This window comes from Protopterus annectens, chromosome 12.part0, assembly GCF_019279795.1.
Source record: "Protopterus annectens isolate FY-2018-M chromosome 12.part0, PAN1.0, whole genome shotgun sequence".
Lineage (NCBI taxonomy): Eukaryota > Metazoa > Chordata > Ceratodontiformes > Protopteridae > Protopterus > Protopterus annectens.
In genome coordinates this window covers 1263509246-1263529838 of record NC_056746.1, presented here as the reverse complement: position 1 = coordinate 1263529838, position 20593 = coordinate 1263509246, and the positions used below count along the sequence as shown (strand labels likewise).

Here is a 20593-nt window from a genome sequence, read left to right as displayed (position 1 = left end):
TGTCAATTCTTTTTGCATTGTTTCTACAGGTATTGCTGAATGTGCTTTCCTTCCACAAAAACTTGAGTGAAAGTCTATCACTGGGCAGGTTGCACCCACAACTTCAGACAGATATTCTGCTGATTGAAAGTAAGTACAATATCTAGGCTTACTAAGTGGCTAGATAAATCGTTACATAATTATCCATGCTGACTTCCCCCATCACACACCCATGCACACTCACACTTATCCATCAATGCGGCTTCCTCCCCTCTCACTCACACACACACACACACACACACACACACACACACACACACACACACACACACACACACACACACACACACACACAAAATAAGCACAGTATCAAATTTTACTGACCACCTCCACAGCAGTCATTAGCCATCTGTGCAGTCCCCTCCCACCCACTCACACAACAAGTACATGTAGACAAAGAAAATAAAAGCAATATGCATGGCTACTGACTTGCTCAGAAATGTATTCTTATCATTCATTACTGATTTGTGCACTTTTCCCCACTTATACATGCATACTAGGTAAACTTACAGGTTTACTGGCAAACTCAGCCAAGAGTCTTCTGTTATCCACGTGTGCAAACCCTGCACCCTTATGCATGCACAAAGAAGAACATCCAGGTTGACTGAGAGTTCTCATGTACAAACCCTGCACCCACATGCATGCGCAAAGTAGAACACTCGGGTTTACTGAGACTTCTCATTATTAGTCTGTGTATAGTCATCCCCTTCCTGGTGACACAGACACACTCACTATATATTCAGTATCCCAGTTTACTGACCAGCTTTGCAAGAGTCATTAATTTTCATTTACATAGACCACCCCAGCAAAAACTGTACATACACATACTCATACTGATAAGAAATACAGTATGCAACTCAGCAAGTACTTTCTTGTACATCCTGTACTAGAACCCAGGGACATCTGTACTCCAGCCCTACACTTACACCTGCTGCCACAGGTAGCCCAATAAGCAGACACAATCCCTACTCATCTGGGCAGGGCTGTACACATTTCACATCCATCTTCGCAATCCCTCCTGCCCAGTCCCTACATAAACAACCAGGTTTTTACCTATCAGTGCACCTCTCTATTTACATGCACACAGCATAAACCAACTTGACCACTGTGCGGGAGCCCTGCACTCATTTTCACTGCATTTTTTTCTTAACTATGTACTGAATTAAAAAAAACAAAAATAGCAACAGGAGCAGAGTTAGGGTGGGTGAGGTGAGGTATAAGGGAGCTAATGGACAGCAGAAACTAGAATCAGAAGTTTTAAAGGACTAAAGACAAACAGAAAAAAATGTATTTATAAGTTTATAATGCATTTTGCAACTTTTGTGTGCTAATTCCAATTACATATGTAAGTAATAAAACTGAACTTTAAATGATTGTCTTAACTGTTTTTATGATATAGAGTAATTGTAGGTAGCCTGATTGAAGTCTTATATTTCAAACCTAATTTCATTATTTCAGTTTTGCTCTTAGCCAGCTCCTTTAAATATGTAATAGTTAGATGGAATGGGATTTAGTTCTCATGTGTCAGTGCTACTTAGAGCCTGGTGGACATGCTACTGACATGCTTAATTGTTGTATATAGTCCATCCCTATTTATTTTTGTTTTTATATCCGCTCAAGTATGTTTTAGGAACAGGTCACACACTGATTTGTATTTATTTTATTTTAATACATTTGTTAATCAGGTAGGCCTAGTGGACATGTTTCCTTTTTTAGGGGCAACCCAGGAACACTGTTCTGCCTCCACTGGCTGTGCATAGCAAGTGTAATCTCCTAATCTGTAATAAAATGTATTGAGAAGTTTACTCACCACCACAGATAGTGTTAGCAGACAGTGACTCAATCGAAATGAAACCTGTGGAGACCGTTAAATAGTTTAATTTCCAAACTGTGCAGATCTTAATACAAGAAATAATTCCAAATAGGTCAAATAATTATGCTTTAACACACTCCAGCAATAGACATGTGGCTGCAATGGAGTCTAACACACAACTGAACAAAATGGGGGAGAAGGGTGGAGTTAACTAACAGAGCTAGGCTACAGAAGAACAGCTAGGACATAATACAAGAAAGGCAATTTCTTAGCTGAACAGCAAATACACAAGCACATGTAACATGACTCTCCCAGCCTGAAATCTTTAGATTTCACCAAACAACAATAACAATAAACATTAAGACCATGATATATTTGGAACCTCTTTATCCTCTGGAACCTGAAAAACAAGAGGGGGGGGCCAAGAGGATAAATGCAAACATCATAATTATACCATGACCCCCCATTAATATTCCAAAACGTGCACGCTGATTGGCCAGCGTGCACGTTGTAAATCGACTTATACTAATGGAAAAAGGTCCGGTCGCCCGGACTTTTTCCATTAGTATAAGTCTTTAAACATTGTCTCGCTATGTTAAAAGAGTTTAACATAGCGACACAGGTTTAAAAAGCAACGGAGATCTCCGTTGCTTTTTAAAGCTGTCTCGCTATGTTAAATTCCTTTAACATAGCGACAGTAAAAAGCAACGGAGATCTTGCTTTCTCAGTTGCTTTTTTTAACTGTCTCGCTATGTTAAATGGGTTTAACATAGCGAGACAGCTTTAAAATAAGCAATGGACATTTCCGTTGCTTATTTTAAAGCTGTCTCGCTATGTTAAACCCATTTAACATTGCGAAACAGTAAAAAGCAACGGAGATCTTGCTTTCTCTGTTGCTTTTGGCCACAGCTCTGATGTACTGCGTAGGCATGCGCAGTACATCAGAACTGCCGCGGATACCAGACAGCTGCGGAAGGGCAGCAAAGAGGCATTATACAATGCCATTATTTAAGAAAAGTACTTATTTCTTTTCTTAAATAATGTCATAGTATAATAGCAATAACCCACTTCTGGGTGTGGGTAATGCGGGATTTACCCACACTTGGCTTTGTTTGGTCCTCGGCTTCACCCTCGGGACCAAACCATGCCAACCGTGGGTAAATCCCGCATTACCCACACCCAGGCGTGGGTTATTGCTATATTAATTCTTGCTGTTGCCAACACCTCTGAAGACCTTGGCAAGCAGAAATGGGAACAGATCAAAGTTCAGGTAGAAGAATCTTTCCATGTTTCCCATCTTTGTTGTTTTTCTCTGGGGAGAGGAGTATCCCTATTCACAGTTTCAGAAGTGAGCTGTCTTAATAGTATTTTGCCCTGAATGATAAAGGGTGCTATGAAGCCCAGTGGATCGTAGATGCAGTTTACTACAGACAAAACTCCACATTTGATGAAGAGCTTGTCACAAGTTTACATCTGAAATATGAATGAGTCTTGCTTGACATTCCAAAGCAGCCCAAGGCTGCGTTGCATGAGGGTAATATTAGACCCTAGTTCAAAGTTCTTTAGACTGTCAGCATGATCCTCAGAATGAAAGGCTCCATTTACCTTGACACTGTTGGAAACTATCTTGTGAAGTCTGAGATTAGATACAGCCAGCATATCTTGAGTTCTGGCAAGGAGATTGATCGCTTCTTCCTCTGTGGGAAAGGATTTAAGCCCATCATCTACATAAAAGTTTCTTTCAACAAACTGCTGTGCATCAGACCCAAATTCCCTTTCACCTTCTTGAGCAGTTCTTCTCAACCTGTATATTGCAACTGCAGGGGATGGCCTGTTACTGAACACGTACCTTCAGTCAATAGTCTATGACCTTGTTATTGACATCATTATTGCGGTACCACCGAAATCTGACATAGATTCTGTTGTCTTCACAAACAGTGAAACATTTGCTGGATGTCAGAAACAGATCAAGTCCCCAATTAGGTTATTGTTCAGATTAGGCCCAGAGAGGAGGTCATTAAGAGAAACACCATCATGGCGATTTGGTCTGGCTTGCGAGGGTGATACACACCAAAACATGGACGATACCAACATTCTTCCCCTTCCTTTAGGGGAGGTGCAGGTGCAGGTTCAGCATGATCTCTATCAGACACCTTCTGCATGAAGTCAACAAAGTTGCTTTTTCATTAAAGATTTCCTGTTTAGGGTGTGTTCCAGTGAAATAAACCATGACTCTGCAGGCTGCTTATTGTTTGGTAATTTCATTCTTGGGGTACGGAATGGTAAAGGTGCCACCCAGCTGTTGGAGTTGTCCCGATATAATTTTTCACTCATAATTTTCAAGAATTCCTTATCTTCCCTTGTGGCCACCAACTGATTGTCTTCACTAGTATTATCAAACACCATAATGTTAAGATTATTATCCCAGGAGTCTAAGCCATAGTTGTAGCCTTGGATGACTTGCTGTGGCTTACCATTACTGCATAACCTTTCTTTTACACAGTAGTGATGAGGACAGGGTTCAAAACAAGTATTGCATCCATTTGGAAGAACCTGCATCTTGAAGGAAGTAACCCTGTTAGGTCTCCTGACCTTATCTAAACAGACGTTACCTTTATGGAACATTGTTTGGGCCACTGATATATTCACGTACCTTGTGCACCCTCAGTATGTCTGTACCAAGCAGTATCAGGATTTCAGCATACTTATCAAGGGGGTGGTATTTAGCAAAATATGACCTTCAAGTGAGGGTGACAAGAAGCAGCTTCTGAGGTAGGGATCTCTCTTGCCTGTTGGTTGGAATCTGGTTGCACTCGATGAGAGAAGGCAGTGGAATTTCTAGGTTGCCATTGAGAAACGCTACTATAAGACCGCTAGCTCTCCTGCCAGAGACCTCTGTAATGCCAGCACAAGTGCCCAGAGTGTAAGGCAGGGCATCACCTGTTATGTTGAGCAAGTCAAAGAACTCTGATCTTGCAAGAGATCGATTACTTTGCTCATCGAGAATAGTGTACAGTCTTACGGCTCTTTCAGGATGACCCTTGGGGTATACACAGACCAAGTGTATTTTTGCACAAGATTTGTCACTGAGTCCTTCTCCACAGACTTGAGTACATGTGGCGGCAACTGGAGTAGGAACCACTGTTTGTTCTACGTTCTCCCTGCCTTGCTTTGCCTCTGGAGGGTTATCTGTGGATGGGGTAGACGTATGTTGAAATGGATGAAGTGCTTGTACATGATCATCACTGTCACATTATATGCACTTGATAATGGCTTTATAGTCCTTAGCAACATGTTCGGTAGAAGAACAGCATTTAAAACATTCTCCAAATCTCTAAAGAAGTTCCTTGCATTCTTGCAGGTTTTTTTTCTGAAGCCAGTATTTTCTGAGAGAGTGAGGTTTGTTATGTATGGGGCACTGGTGATCTGGGTTTTTGATTTTCTTGCTTTGATCACCCTTGTTGGGAACTGTAGAAGGTGTAGGTAAGACATCAGTCCATTTAACTGATACTGGACCTCTGCGGTCTCTGTATGAGCTGTGCAAATTTGTAGGCTTAGGAGAGGATGACCCAAAGGAGAAGCTTGGGTCATTCTTTATCTCTGCAATTTTCTTGGTGAATTCGCAGAAGGAAAATGGGGGTAAGGAGACTCTGTTTGCTTCCTTGTACTTTGATCCAACTGTTGTCCATTTTCTTTGGATATCGTATAGGAGCTTTGAAACTATCAGGTTAACCCCACGAGCAGTGTCCAGATAACTGAGGTCTAGAAGGTGTGTGTGTCTTCCTTGGCTAGCTGAAGTTTGGAAAGGAGGTCACTAAGCTCTTGAAACTTTAGATTGTCCTTGCCAGATATCTTTGGGAAACATTGCAGCCTCTTGAATAAAGCATCTTCAGTGGCTTCAGGGCTGCCAAATCTATGTTCCAGTCTGTCCCAGGCAGCATTAAGACCCCCAGCCAGGTTAGCGATATGAACAGCCTTGAGACACTTAATACGTTCAGAGGAGCTTTGACCAAGCCACCTGATGAGCAAATCTAGTTCTTCGGTAGCTGTAATGTCCAGATCACCAACTTCAGACTTAAAGGTGGATTTCCAGCCTCTGTAGTTCTCAGGTCTGTCATCAAACTGTGTGAGGCCAGTTTTGATAAGATCTTTGCGAAGCATGTACTTTACAACCTGTGAAACTTCCACTTCTTCAGACTTTAAGTGAGGAGCTGTTTAACAGTGTTGGTCACATTAACAGTGGCACCATTGCTGAACGATATTGGGATGTACGGTGGTGCAAGGGCATTAAGCTGAGGAACTGGCCGAGAGTTCATGAGAGCAGGAGCTTGCAATGGTGCAGAGGCTCAGTTGACAGGAGGATGGTGACTACCTCCATAATATGGTAGGTTAGCTTCAGCAGGCCTAGGTGTGTCGTACTGACCTTGGTTGAGAGGTACTGCAGCAGTAATCACTGGGAGTAATAGTTCTGAGGAAGTCTCTCTGGCTTCAGGAGCATCAGATAAACTGGAATGCTTATTGCTTTGGTTGAACACATAGTCTGTACTGCATTTTGGATAACTCTCCATTCCACTGGAAGTATGCTGTCTCTGTCACTCTCACTAGCAGCTTGGTCTAGAACTCTTAACCTTGCCAAAGCTGTGGCATGTTCACACTGTTTTTCTAAGGCCTCTATTTCAGCCCTTTTGCGGATAGCTTCAGCCTGCCTTTCTGCTTCTTTTTCTGCTTTTTTGTTTGCAGCTTCTGCCTCTCTTTCTGCTTTTTTGCCTGCAGTTTCTACCTCTCTTTCTGCTTTTCTGTGTGCAGCTTCGGCCACTCTTTCTGCTTCTCTGTGAACAGCTTCTGCTTCTCTGTAGGCAGTTTCTGCATCTAACTGAGACTTCCTTTCTGTGAAGGCTACCTGAATCTTAGCAGCTTCTGCATCAGCACGGGCTTTGATAAGTTGTTCGCTGAGCGTGGAAGATCTAGACTGTGAAGACCTACTAGATCTGGTGGAGTGTCTGGTAGATGCAGAGCGATGGGATCTGGATTCATGGAGTTGTGCAATTCTGACTTCATTCAGCCTTAGTCCATGTTTGTAATGCCAAACTGTCCCTGTCAAGATTAAGCTGACCAAATTTCCTTAGTTCATCTTGTGATTCCTCTGTGTTATATCTCTGTAATAAATTAACATATTTTATGCATAGTCACTGACAGCCTTGATAGGTAGCAATAAATTGCTTGAGTGGACCCTCTAATTGCTGTGCATCATAAGCAGGTTGAGATAGGGCAGACATACAGTTAACAGTGTTAGTCCATGAGTCAGCATGATTGGATAGCAGTTCTTCCCTGTCAGTCTCAATTCTGTTTTGCCTTCCATGTAAGCTTAGAGATGCATTTTGTTACACTTGGGTCAGGGATTTGACCTTGGTCTGCAAGAAATTCTGCATCTTGCTGTGTATCAACTTCTGCTGAAAGTGTAGTGCTTTGCTGAGACATTGTGCTGGTAATAAAACAGTTAATGCTACAGTCTTTTCTGAGACAGAGAAAAGTATCAAAAATGTATCAATTCTGAGTTGGCTGGGTTTGCAGGGCATCGGTTTGCAAGAAGCTAGGCTGTGCAGAAAATGTCACTTTCAGTTTCACAATGCTGCAAGCATGGCTCAGGGAAGAATAAAACACTTTCTCTGAAAATACATGCAGCGCCCACAACAAATATATATATATATATATATATATATATATATATATATATATATATATATAGAGAGAGAGAGAGAGAGAGAAAGAAACACAATCCAGGCAACAAACGATCACTGCTGAATTACTGATTCACCAAAGAATTATGCTGTGCAGAGAGTATCTTGCTGGCATGTACAGGCCCAAGTGAGCAAACAAGTCCTTAGAAGACAGGCCTACTCTCTTAAACTTAAAAGGCATTAGAAAATCTTTTGATAGCTGCCCTGTGCTCTAGGACTGTTCTAAAACTTCCATAACCTGCCAAACATATTCACACTTTGTAACTTATGATTAAGCAAGCTCTTTATGCAACAGAGAATTGTATAGGTACAGGATGCAAACTTATTCTCAAATTGCACTTTCAAACTCTATCTACAACACCCCTCTAAATATTCCTAAGTGTTCAATACATTATTTGACTGTTCTCCCTCGCCTGGCTGTGCACTGCAAGTGTAGTCTCCTAATCTGTAGCAAGATGTATTGAGAAGTTTACTCACCACCACAGATAGTGTTAGACAGTGCCTCAATCGAAATGACACTTGTGGAGACTGTTAAATAGTTTAATTTCCAAACTGTGCAGATCTTAATACAAGAAATCATTCCAAATAGGTCAAATAATGATGCTTTGACACACTCCAGCAATAGACATGTGGCTGCAATGGAGTCTAACACACAAATGAACAAAATGGGGGAGAATGGAGGAGTTAACTAACAGAGCTAGGCTACAGGAGAACAGCTAGGACAAAATACAAGAAAGGCAATTTCTTAGCTGAACATCAAATACACAAGCATGTGTAACATGACAAACACTGTCAAGTAAAGTGACTTGCACAGAGTCACACAGTAAGCAAACAAAGACTGTTTTTTGACTATTTCTTGAATTTTAGAAAAATTATCTCCCAGTAGCAACCTTAAATTATCTTTTGACTTTTATAGTAAATCAAGTAGAACAGTGTAAACATATTATAATGGGGAACATTTAAGGGTTCATCTCAAAATTATGCTCAATGTTCACAACTTGATATAACTAGTGGAAGAAAGAACTAAACCTAATTGCGTAGGTACAGCAAGCACTATTTTAGATATTTTCATAACAGATATCCTAGTATATTTTACTTCACTTGAAGTGCTTCCTAGTTCACTGAGCGATTATAATCTACTCTGTTAACCTGATCTTCCAAATGCTGTAGCTAAATCTCCAATATACCTACAGTTCAGAAGCCTATGACATGCATCTGAGGAGACAATAAGGTGGATGTTGCTGAAGTAGACTGCTCACTAGTATATAGTAGCAGTGATCCCATAGTATGACTGAACACATTGCTTAGTATTCGTGCACAACACAAAATAAACTATTTATTTTGTAAACCAAAATAGCAAGAGGCAAACCCACCCCACATCTAGTGCCTAAGCTAAGTCAGCACACAACTGAGAAACTTGCTTAGAAAAGTTGGAAACGGGACCTGTGTGACTTAAACTAAATTGCTGGCACTGCCGTATCAAACACTAAAAAATGAAACAAGACTTAATGCAAAAAAAAGCCAAAGTGCTGCTTTTATTTATTTATTATATTTGATAACTGGATATGTGGGCTGCGCCAAAGACCATTTTCAGTCTTGAACTGGGCCCATAGGGCAACAATTGTAGTAGCAGTCTAAAACAGAACAGTGAAACAAATAGCAAGATATTCAAGAACTTCTAAGATGACAAACCCCAATTAAAATGAGTTACAAACATATGCCAATTAAAACAATTTACAAAACATACATGGATATCTAAATATTCACATTGTCAAAATTTGCTGTACAAGATAGATTATGATTGCAGCACAGACTAAATAGAACATGAAACCATTCTGTACATGATATTTACAATATGTACGTGTAGGAAGCTGTTTTGCATCGTATAATAGCAGCTAAAGAGAGAGTGGTAACATTTTTATTTACACAACATGCCATGATGACGAATAGAGCTTTAGGTAAGATTTTAATTACTATGTTAAGAGATTCAGAACTACACAGAGTCCACCTTAAAAATCCATAACACTTCTGGAAAACTGGAAAAGAAGTAGCCACATCAAAGTTATTTCCAAAGATAATTGCTGGAGAAGATATCAACACAGAGTTGATAAATGATATTAGGCAAAACATAATCAACCCACCATCGCAAACTGGGGTTTTCTTCCCTAACATTAATTGCTCCTGCATCACAGAAACCACTGCATGAAGTACTTCTACATTCCTACCTTTTACTTCAAAGCATTTATGAAAAAAGTTAGAGATACGTATCAGTTCAGATGGTACCAATAATCTTAAGCAACATTAAATCCACTCCTTTCTATACAAAAGAGAAAGGTAAATAATAAATAAACATTTAGCTCACATATTTAACCCTTCACTCACCACAAATTTAGTACCACAGCAATTCAAGCATTTTACCATATATCCCCTTACCAAAAGTCCCACAACCCAAAACAGCCATGGAATATCAGCCTACAGTGAAAATTGACCCAGATGCCAAGTCTCTACAAAAAACTAGTTTATGAACAGATTCTGGAACACAAAATATGGCATTTTTGCTGACAGACAGAATGGTGTTAGGCCTTTAGTACCCTTTACAGCTTTGTGCATACTCACCAATGAAGTATACAGTAATATGGAAAAAGGCTTACTAATTTTTGTAGATCTATGAAGGACATTTTGAGACTGTGAATCATGACTTCTGTTAAAAGTACAGCACTTTGAATTTTTAGTAGAGGTATTTTCTTGGTTTTCAGATTATTTGGCAGATAGAGTCTATCTTTGCGGCTAAGCTTAGAGACATGAGGCCACTTTGAATGTAGACATACCAGAGTGATCAGTAGTAGGACTACAGTTGTTATTTCTCTGCTTTACTGATTTATGCTGGGAGTTACCCAAACTCCACTGACTAACATATGCTAATGATATTGTAATTAAAGGGACTGGGAAATTGTTTTAAGACATCAATGAGTCTCTCTATAAAGATCTAGCTCTCCTCTAGAACTGGCTGCAAAATAATAAGCTTTCACTAAATACTCAAAAAAAAAAAAAAAAAAAAAAAAAAAGCAGTAATGCTATTTGGAGCAACTCAGATGCTGAACCACGAATTCTAACAGAACCAGAAGGCAGCACACTTCCAGTTATCTCTCATCAGAGACACTTGAGTCATACTCGATCAAAGTGTTACTTTTGCATCCCATACAGAAAAAAAATTCCCTTGGTGTGGATAATCCACAAAAGGTTGCTTATAAAATTTCACAGCTGCTAAAAATGGAAGTAATGTGGGCCATAGCTAGTAATGTCCTCCTGTCACATTTGGAATACAATTTTTTTTCTTTTTTGCTGTCATCAAACTCAACACTACTGCAAAAATTCATGTAAGTCCAAGTAATGACCACTACTATATTACATTACAGAAGTCAAGGTTGTTGCCTTAAAGATAGTCAGCTTTTCTGTTAAATAAACTTGCATTTAAATTCATCAATGACAGCTTCTGCTCCCCCCCGCCCCCGCACACCTTAAAAATAAATTGTAAATTAGAACCCATGTCTCTGAGAAATCCTTTTGCCACAACATTCTGCAGATCACCATTCGGTCTGGCTGGTGCAAAAAAAGCATTTTACAAAATTGCCCATGGTGTCTAGAATTCCTTTCCTGAGTCTATTACAAGTGCAGATACCATCAACACATCCACAAGCCTGCAAAAGACAACTTTATAGAAGCAAAAAAAACTGTGATTCCCTGCAGTTGGTGTAGAGGATCAAGGCTGTGAGCTGTAGTTACTCTGGTACAGCGTTTGATTCCTTCAGCTCTCATTTGTCAACTGTGTGACATTCAACAAGTCACTTAACCTGAGATTGCTCTTAGGTTGCCTCTGGAAAGGGCCTACCTGGTAAAAAAAATTGTATTGTTCATTGCTTCACCAAACCAGGATGAATGTAGTCTAGAAGTGTGGATACAAGTTCTAATATATAATTTCCCATCTACTCTGTATGTAACTGCTTGAATAATGACTTTATTTTGCTTATTATTTAGATAGATCCGCGGTGGTGGTGCTGCGGTAGCGTTGTCGCCTCACAGTAAGACGCTGTCCGGTTCGATTCACAGTTAGAGCGTCTTCTGTGTGGAGACATGCATGAATGTATAGTATATTACAAAAATATATTACAATGGTTTCTTTTTTGTGCTTAGAAATGTGTTTTTTTTTTCTTCCTCAGTTGTGATTTCTAATGTAACGCTTTAAAGCCCTGTGGCCAAGGCCTTACCTGAAAGGGATCCACAGACTAGTGTACCAAACCAGTTTAACAAATGATGAATAAACAAAGATGGAAGGAATCAAACCCTGTACCCTTGACTACAGGAAGCAGCTTGTTAACAACTTAAGAGCATAATTTTGCACGCTAACTGACAGTTAATTTCGTAGGCAGAGCTGATGTTGTTGTCTTTCGGCTTTTCCCGGTTAGGGGTTGCCACAGCGGAACTCCGGTCACTAATGATTGGCAGTAGATTTTCACAAACACCGACGTACCAGCTCGATGTTCAACCTTCAACGAAGGCATGCCCATTTACGCATGTCTTTCGAACACCCACCCAACCGCGGGGAGGACATGCAGACTCCACACAGAAGCCACTCCCCGCACTCCAGCCGAGAATGCTAGTATTTATTTTATTTATTGCATTTAGTACACAGGTAATTGAGCTAGTTAACCTTGGACCTTTTCAGCCATGACACAGATGATACAGTTAATTTAACAATACTAGAAATTCCCAACAATAAAACAAACATTTCTACAGAAAGTAGATACAACAATAATACAGCATTTCTATTTTTTCTAGTAAGGTACTATGTTTAAAGGGCAGTTCTGATAAAAAAAATAAATTATTATATATCATTCTTTTATGCAAAAGTATTCCTGTTGTATCACTCTGAGCAGTTAATTTTATTTTATAATTTGATACATCTTAAAACAGCACATTGTGGATTACAATAACAGCATGGTTTTCTTTTTTAGTTAGTTCTTTCCTATCCCCATACACTGTTTTTCTGTAATATGACATGGCCTATACTGAAAATTTTCAGGAGCTTTTTCTCTGCATTCCCTTGCACTGGATACATTGTCAGTCATTGGCTTCATCGAGTATTTAAGTCAATACTGCTTAACATACAAGGCCATGTCAAACCCTGAGCTGCTGGACATGCTCCACTTAAAGAAATCCCAATCCCTCAGAGCCACACGCTCCAGGGATCTAAACCTTATCATCACAATGAACAAAACATGCTGGAGGGATAGGTTCCTGACCCAGAGACTCCCCATACTCTGGAACAGACTGCCCATACATGTCAAGCAGAGCGCCTCATTGGCCCTCTTCAAAAGGAACCTTGATGATTGGTTGGGAGATAGGATCATGTCAGTCGCACTGCTAGACAGGGGCCCAGAGAAGTAAATATTGTGGGAAGAAATTTCCAGGGAATTGTTATGGCTAGGCTTGCATAGGCCTTAGGGCCGATAGCCTAGTACCAACCTATGAACCTACCTCCAACACAGTCTGATATGTGTTAAATATAACCTACTGAAATTCCTTTCTTGGTTCATTAGGCCTTCTAAAAAAAAAAAAAAAAGTAGCTAAACTACAGGTTTTTGTCATGCCTTTGGTTTCCTTTCAAGTTTCTAGTACTCCCTCACCCCCACACTGTCTTGCTACGATGTGAATTTGCCTTTGGTTGTCCTGCTTGTCATGTTCAGTTGTACTTCATTGATAACTTACATTTCAGAGACCTGGCTTAGCAGGCTTCCAGTAACTTTCTAGTGTCTATTCTGGGCTAAAAACCTGCATTCCTCATACATGTTGAGGCATATTTACTTACTAAATGTAAAAAGTTTTCAGTAGCAAAAAATGATGTATGCAGGATTGTGGCTATCTGTGATGGACACTACAAGACCTAAGAGTTAATTGCTACTTTGTAAGGGTTTATTTAAACAACACTATTACATGAGGAAAACTCTTCTTGGATAAGATAACAAGGCTGAGAAGGTAAAGTTATCCTTTTAAATTTTAGAAATAATGTATTTTGCTTTGTAAATAAGAATGATGTTTCTGTACTAGTTAGAGAGCCTGGTATTTATGTTTTTTCTCTGAACGTTTCATGCATTTTTTCATGTGAGTCTGTTTTGTGATGCATTGTTTCTGTTTGTGTTTGTAGCCTAAAGGGACAATCCCATGTGCCCCAAACATATTTCTTCTTAGGGGGACTACTTCATAATATGCTGTTTAGTTGTAATTATCTTTAAAATATTTATTATGCGTTTTTGTCAGATGATCCTGCTTAGCTAAATTGTTATTATTGCATTTTTGTCAGAGGATCATGGTTATCTAAACTGTCAGCCTTCAATGACTAATTCGTTTTGAATAGCTTACACTGATACTGTTCTAATGCATTGCTGTCTATGTATACTCATTTATTTATTTAATTAGTTATTTTTATGAAGCCACCCCAGTAATTTAAGATAGCAGATTTAGACAATGTTCATTACACACATTGCTTTCATGCATGAATCTGATTTTACAGTTCTGTTCATGTAAGCAAATACTTTTGCCTGCTTTTCCTGTAAATTCCACTTCTAATACACACAAGACAGATATTTCATTTTCTTGTAAACTTCTGCTTGCAATAAAGGGGTAATTTTTTGGGACAACTCTGTAAGAACTTAATGAGCAGCAACTCATTTTGCACTACTAACACTAATGGAACACCATTTTCATAAGTGGATCCACGTACCCCTAACCCTACCCCCTCTTTTCTACTAAGTCTCCTTTTTTAATGGAATTCAAAAATTTTACAAAATCTTGTGCAGTAATCATGTGGGACTGCCTTCCTTTTGTGTCTTTATTCTATGTGTGCCATGTGGCTTCTGCTGGTGGGTGATACTTTTGTAGATTTTGGACTATGGAATAAAATGTATTTGATATGCAGCCTACCCCCCCCCCCCCCCGACACACAACACATGCAGTTGTTTTTTGCTCACTGGAGGTAATAAGAGTCAATGATTAGTGCACTTACCTTATATGTAGTCTGTCTAACAAAATGGCAGACCTAGAGGCATAATTACAAATCACAGTATCATAGGAATTGCAAGGCAAGTAAATCAAGAGAGCAATTTGACCTTGTTGATCACAATCCTCAAGATGCACTTGTTGATGCCCATCCACATACCTGGGTTCTCCTTGAAGGAAGCAGGGGTGTTACACTTCTTAACATGTAAAGACATTTTGCTCCAATGATGGAGTAACTGTTGCATAATTACTCTCTCTCTCCAATGTGCTTTATTTAACTGTTATTGGAGGTTTAAGATCCATTGTGTTTTTTTTAATATATACATTTGGTAACGAGGTAAGCCCACCGGTCACAAATGTCACATTTCAAGGGCAATCCATGAGGTCTGTCAGAGCCTTGATCTTCTTCACCAGTGGAGTGGTTTGTCATGTGGAGTACATGTGATCCAGCAAAGTGGGATCTTCAGTGGACAAGAGCAAGTGATTCAGCAATCCAGATGTTACTTGGCTAAAGCTTGAAACCTTGATGTACTATATAGCTACCAGTATTTTAGCAGATATAGACTACAGATTACACTTTTGAGATGAGTGTTCCTATTAATTTAGCCCCCCCCCCCAGAAATTGCTATTATTGTTTGCTGTAGTTCCAACCTTTTGGCCCAGAATAGATTATGGGAATCCTCCTGGGTGCAGAGTCTAAGATGAGGTCAGCAATGCTAGTTCATTTTGAATAGCTGTGCCCCTAAAACACTTGAGTTCTCTGCTCTGTTGCTGAGCTTTGGATTTTACTGGAAAATATTTAATTTTAGGGGCTGTACTTTTCAAATGGGCTACAGAGTCAACTTAAAACTTGTCTGGAAAATGGGGAGTTTGCATAACTTGTCTGAGTTCACAAGGATTTCTCTCAAAACAAACTGTCCTTCAGAACTTCCAAGATGGCTGCCCACTGGGTAACAGCTTAATTTCAGATCTCCCAGTGTGGAAACTGAAACTCAAAAAAGAGAGCAAGTGAATGTGTTTTTGGGTAAATTTCAGTTACTGGCTAGTAAATGCACTGCCTGGATGCCAGCAAAGAAGAAATTTAGAGAACATGAAAGAAAATCAACCACAAAAGGTGAGGCGAAAACACTGGCTGTGAAGACTCTTGCGGCTGTTCAGCAAAAAGCAGTTCAAACTCCATCTTTGGTGCAAGATATAACTTGTAATCTAGTGGAAAAATAAGTCACACGTGCTCAGAGCTGATTAAAATAAATGAAACACTGAACGAGTATATCAAGTCATACAACAAAAAGCTTTAACAGATATTCAGATGAGCTGATAAAACTGCAAAATCAGAGGTAAAATAGAAGAAAAGGCTGGCTGAGTATGAGACTGCTCAAGAATAGATGTTTCAAAGAATGGTAGAATAAGGAGACAGAGCACATAGGGAAAATATGAGATTTTCTGCTCTACCAGATAAAATGGAACGAGCAGACTTTATTAATTTTATGAAAACACAAATAAGCAACTGGACTGGTATTTCACAGCAGGAGTTGTTAATTGAAAGGGCACACTGTGTATATGCTCCAAACCTGGGCATGAGATAGCAGCCAAGACCTGTAATAGTAAAGATGCAATCCTACCAGCAGAAGTTGATTCGGGCAAAACTGTGGCAGAAGGACAAAGTACTAAAAGTTGGAGACAGCAGAGTGTAGGAAATTATTAGTCACTGTGTACACCAGGCAGAATAGGAGTAAATTTATTCCAGCAATCAGGGAATGCAGGAAAGAAGGTATGAGATTCAAGCTGCTGTATCCAGCTATCCTGAGAGTATTTTCTTCCTGGAGGGTCAGTCATTTTTTGATGCAAAACATACTAAGGAGGAAATACAAAAGTTTGTTCAACAAAAAGTAAGCTATCAAACAGAAAGGATTCTGCTTCTTATTCTTCTGATGATAAAGCTCATAGAGAGACAATGCCAGTGGAACCTCTTCCAGTGTTCCAAAGGAAAATGCTTCAGAGACAGAAAAAGCACAAGAGTGGACAAAAGAACCAAGAGTACATTAGAAATGAACCAGATCAACAGGGAAAAAAACCCTTAAAACTGCCACAATGGAGCTTAAAAGCTGGGAGAAATAATCAACTTTCAACTGGGAATATTACTTATAAGTGGAGACGGGAATTTGATTTGCAAAAGTGAGGGGGGGCTAGAAGGGAAAATATAACAAAAGAAGGTAGATTTTTGAAGAAATTTATGAAAATATTTGTTATAGAAGATGTGAATTCAGTAGTAGGAGCCTGGGAGAATTTACATGTTATTCCTTAAGGTACAAAAACTGAGCTAGGCTAGACATAAATTATATTTCTTAGGAAAATGTGTTTCATTGAAAGGTTTGATGCACATCAAATAACTATTTCAGATCATGCACCAATAATAACTAAAATAAAAAATGCAAGGTAATGAAATAAAAGTGAAATACTGGCACTTCCCTCCCATCTGTTAAACAGAGAGGAATTTAAGGAATGGGTAATGCAAATTATTTAGGAGTTTTTAAGGAAGATAGAAATTTCTTCAGAAAATATAGCTAGGAAGTGAGATGAAAGTGGAGTTTAAAAATCGTGTAGAACCAAAATTAAAAAAAGATAAGAAGCAACAAGAATTATTTACTGGGACTGACAAAGGTATAAGTATTGCAGAATAGCAGGAATCTAACAGAACAAGAAGAGGCGCAACTGCAGAGTGCTACAAAGAAAAGTAAGGGACTACCTTTATAATATGCATGAAATTAGAAAGATTGCTGTTATAACAACTGATTTTTGATAACATCTCCAGTGCACAAAGCTTTTAGCACAATTGTTCAAGCAAAAGATAATAGAAAGTGCTGTTGCCATGCTTTGAGAGCCTATAACATGGAAAATAACCAGAGATCCTGCAGAGGTATTAGAAATATTTTGAAAGTTTTATGAAAATGTGTACACAGAGCAATATGGAAATCAAGAAAAGGTACAAATGGAAATATTTATGGAAAAATTAAATATGCCAAGGTTAGAGGTAGATGAGGCTCAATTACTAAAAGATTAGATAGGAGGAAATGAGATAAAAATTTGTCCAAATTATGATGACTGCAAGCTGTGTGCAATCACTGCATCTCACAAAGTTATAGATGTCCTCCATCAGACAAGGACTTAGGAAAGAGCTCTTTTTCACATGAATGGGGAGTCTGTTCCAGAGAAGGGGTAATTTATGATAGACATACTGTCCCTCCAGTATGTTTTGTTTATGTCACAGATGAAGTTTAGATCCTTACATCAGGTAAATCTCGTGCTGGGTTTTTTTTTTTATTTATTTATTTATTTTTTTTGAGAATGTGTAGCAGATCCATCGGGCCTGGAGCAGCATATGCCTTATAGGTTAGGTATAGGTAGCCCCTCGAAAGTTTATAGAAGACTGACTACAGGGACAGGGCTTTTAAAGCAGTTCACATAACACAAGATTATTTACACACTGAATTCTTGTAGTGAGAAACCTCAGTGGTCACTCCAGCTGTTGTAAATGTCTGGCTAGGTACATGCTTGAAGGGTGCACTAAACTCAATTATTAGTCTAATGAGGGCTGAGTATGTTGGGACTATGGTCTCCTTAGATCTGGATGCCATGACCTTACTTATAAGTTGTGCCGTGTAGAAGGATTCTTTCACTATGATGGATACATGGTGATAAAAGTTCAGGTTACGGTTAACTTGAGTTCCCAAGTCCCTTACAATGGGGGGTCTACTCTTAGGGGAATGCTATCAGTGTTGTAATTTGCAGGGATGGTTTTCTTCCCAAAGGGTACTATTAAGCATTTTTTTCCATTGAATTTTAGGCCATGGTTCTGCACCAGTTATTTGTCTGATGGAGGATAACTATATCTTTGTGAGATGCAGTGATTGTACACAGCTTGCAGTCATCATCAAATTTGGTTAGGCAAAGGTCTGCTACATTTACCTTGAGTTCAGAGAAGTTTATTTCAAACAGGAGAGGTTCCAATACCAAGCCCTTTGGGACACCACTAGTAACAGGCTTCATGGGGAGGTGGATTTCCATTTCCCCCACTCTAACTTGTGTCCCATCTTTGAGCTATTTGGCTATCCATTGGGTGACATAGAGATTATGCCTAATTTGTGAGTTTGTCTGTAATACCTGGGTGAGGTACTGTGTCAAGTGCCTTTGTCAGGTAAAGGTAGGCAGTAAGGACAATTTTGCCCTCAACCAGTGCTCTAGTGACCTTCTTAAAGTAGTCCACCAAGTTTAGTAGGCATGACCTGCCAGTGACAAAACTGAACTGGGATGGGTCCAGTACTTGAAGAATTCCTGTTTCTTTGTTTATCAGGACCATGATAATTCTTTCATTGGCCTTGCATATAAGACTAGTCAAATGTACGGGTCTAAAGTTCCCTGTGTCTCTTGATGGTCCACCTTTGTGTGGAGGGATGACCATTTCAGTCCTCCATTCCCTAGAGATGAAGCCTATCTGGATGCTGTGGTTGAATAGAGATTCTAGTGGGCCTGACAGGTCATGTTGCAAGCTATTTAGGAGGCATCCTGGCATACTATTAGGACCCATTGATGCAGTGTTTCTAGCTCTGCAGAGTGCAGTGACAACCTGTTATTTAGTGATAGTTGGGGAATAAATAGTAGAGGGTGTTTCCTGATGGGGACCTGGGGGTGAAATTGGAGCTAAATTTATCAGCACTCAAATTTGCTATATGCCCTGGTTTGGTACAGGACATTCCATTTACTATTAGTTCAGCACACTTTTGGGTGTTCCCTTAACGCTGCATACATAACTGAAAAATTCCTTATGATTATTCTTAGTCTTTAAGGCTATTTTTACATCAAAGTTGAATTTGGTAGACTTGATTTGCCCCCTTTTTTGCTTGTTGATACTGATAAGGGAGTTTGTCGTTTGGGAACAGCCTTCTTATTTCTTTTGTTTTTACAACCTATTTATACTGAGGGGTCCACCAAGGGGGCTTGGTTTTGGAGTTTGACCTGAGTTTATTTTGGTTTGGTACTGCTGTTTCTATGCAGCTATTTACATGCTTGTACAGGGTTTCTGTAAACACTTCTGCATACTCCACTGTATTCTCTGAGTTTGGGGTTCTTGGAATTTAGCTGTCCCATCACTTAATAGGAGGTAGCCTTGGAAAAGTTCTTAAATGTTCTGGGGTTTGTTAGGAGTTCAGTCTTAATATTTATTTCAAGGGTGATTCTTTTGTGATCTGATCTGACCAGTAAGCACATTACACAAGAGGGGGGGGGGGTGTAACATTCCCTCATATTTGTGATCACCAGATCCAGGATATTTGCACCCCTAGTAGATGTGCAGACAAGCAGTTCCAGTGTGTTTGCATGGACAAAATTCAGGAATCATTGAGCTTGTATGTTAGTGGCTGTGTATGTATCCCATTTTATGCCAGGATTGTGGAAATGACCCATGAATATGGTGTTGGGCTGAATTGTGAGCGACTCTAGTACTTTCAAGTAAGTAGTATATGGATGTCCTGGGTCACAGGCAGGGACCTAGAGCTAGCAAGGATATGGTATTGAACTTTACTGAATGTTATTTGGAGATGGAGTAGCTTAAGAAGTAAGTTAAGAATAAGTTGGTTGTAAGTAAACATGAGACAATTGCTACGTTGTCTTAGGATGCCTATTTCCACCAGAATGGCTAGAGACAGTAGGAAAGTGTACATCTATGGCTGTGGATCCTCCTTTTTTGTGATCTAAAAAGGATAGTGCAATTGGGGTTTAGAGATGTTGGCCTGGGAGGAGAGGTCTAGGATTGATCTAAAGCAACACTCTTGGAGTAATGCTTTTTAGTGGGCAAACTAGCTGCTCTACATTCAGCTAGATACTTGAAAATATAGCAGAGGAAGATTTATATGGAAAATTATGACTCTATGTGCTTGCATCTATAATAGGGCAC

At 39.4% G+C, this 20593-nt stretch overlaps 1 protein-coding gene across 1 annotated transcript in view; it reads left to right on the top strand.

Moving 5' to 3' along the window:
• GGT7 (gamma-glutamyltransferase 7) overlaps positions 1 to 20593 on the top strand; it is a 590994-nt gene that overhangs the window by 556109 nt on the left and 14292 nt on the right. The window contains exon 14 of the mRNA XM_044090287.1: positions 30 to 129. Within this exon, the coding sequence (XP_043946222.1) occupies positions 30 to 129 (100 nt within the window). The remainder of the gene's footprint in view (positions 1 to 29; positions 130 to 20593) is intronic.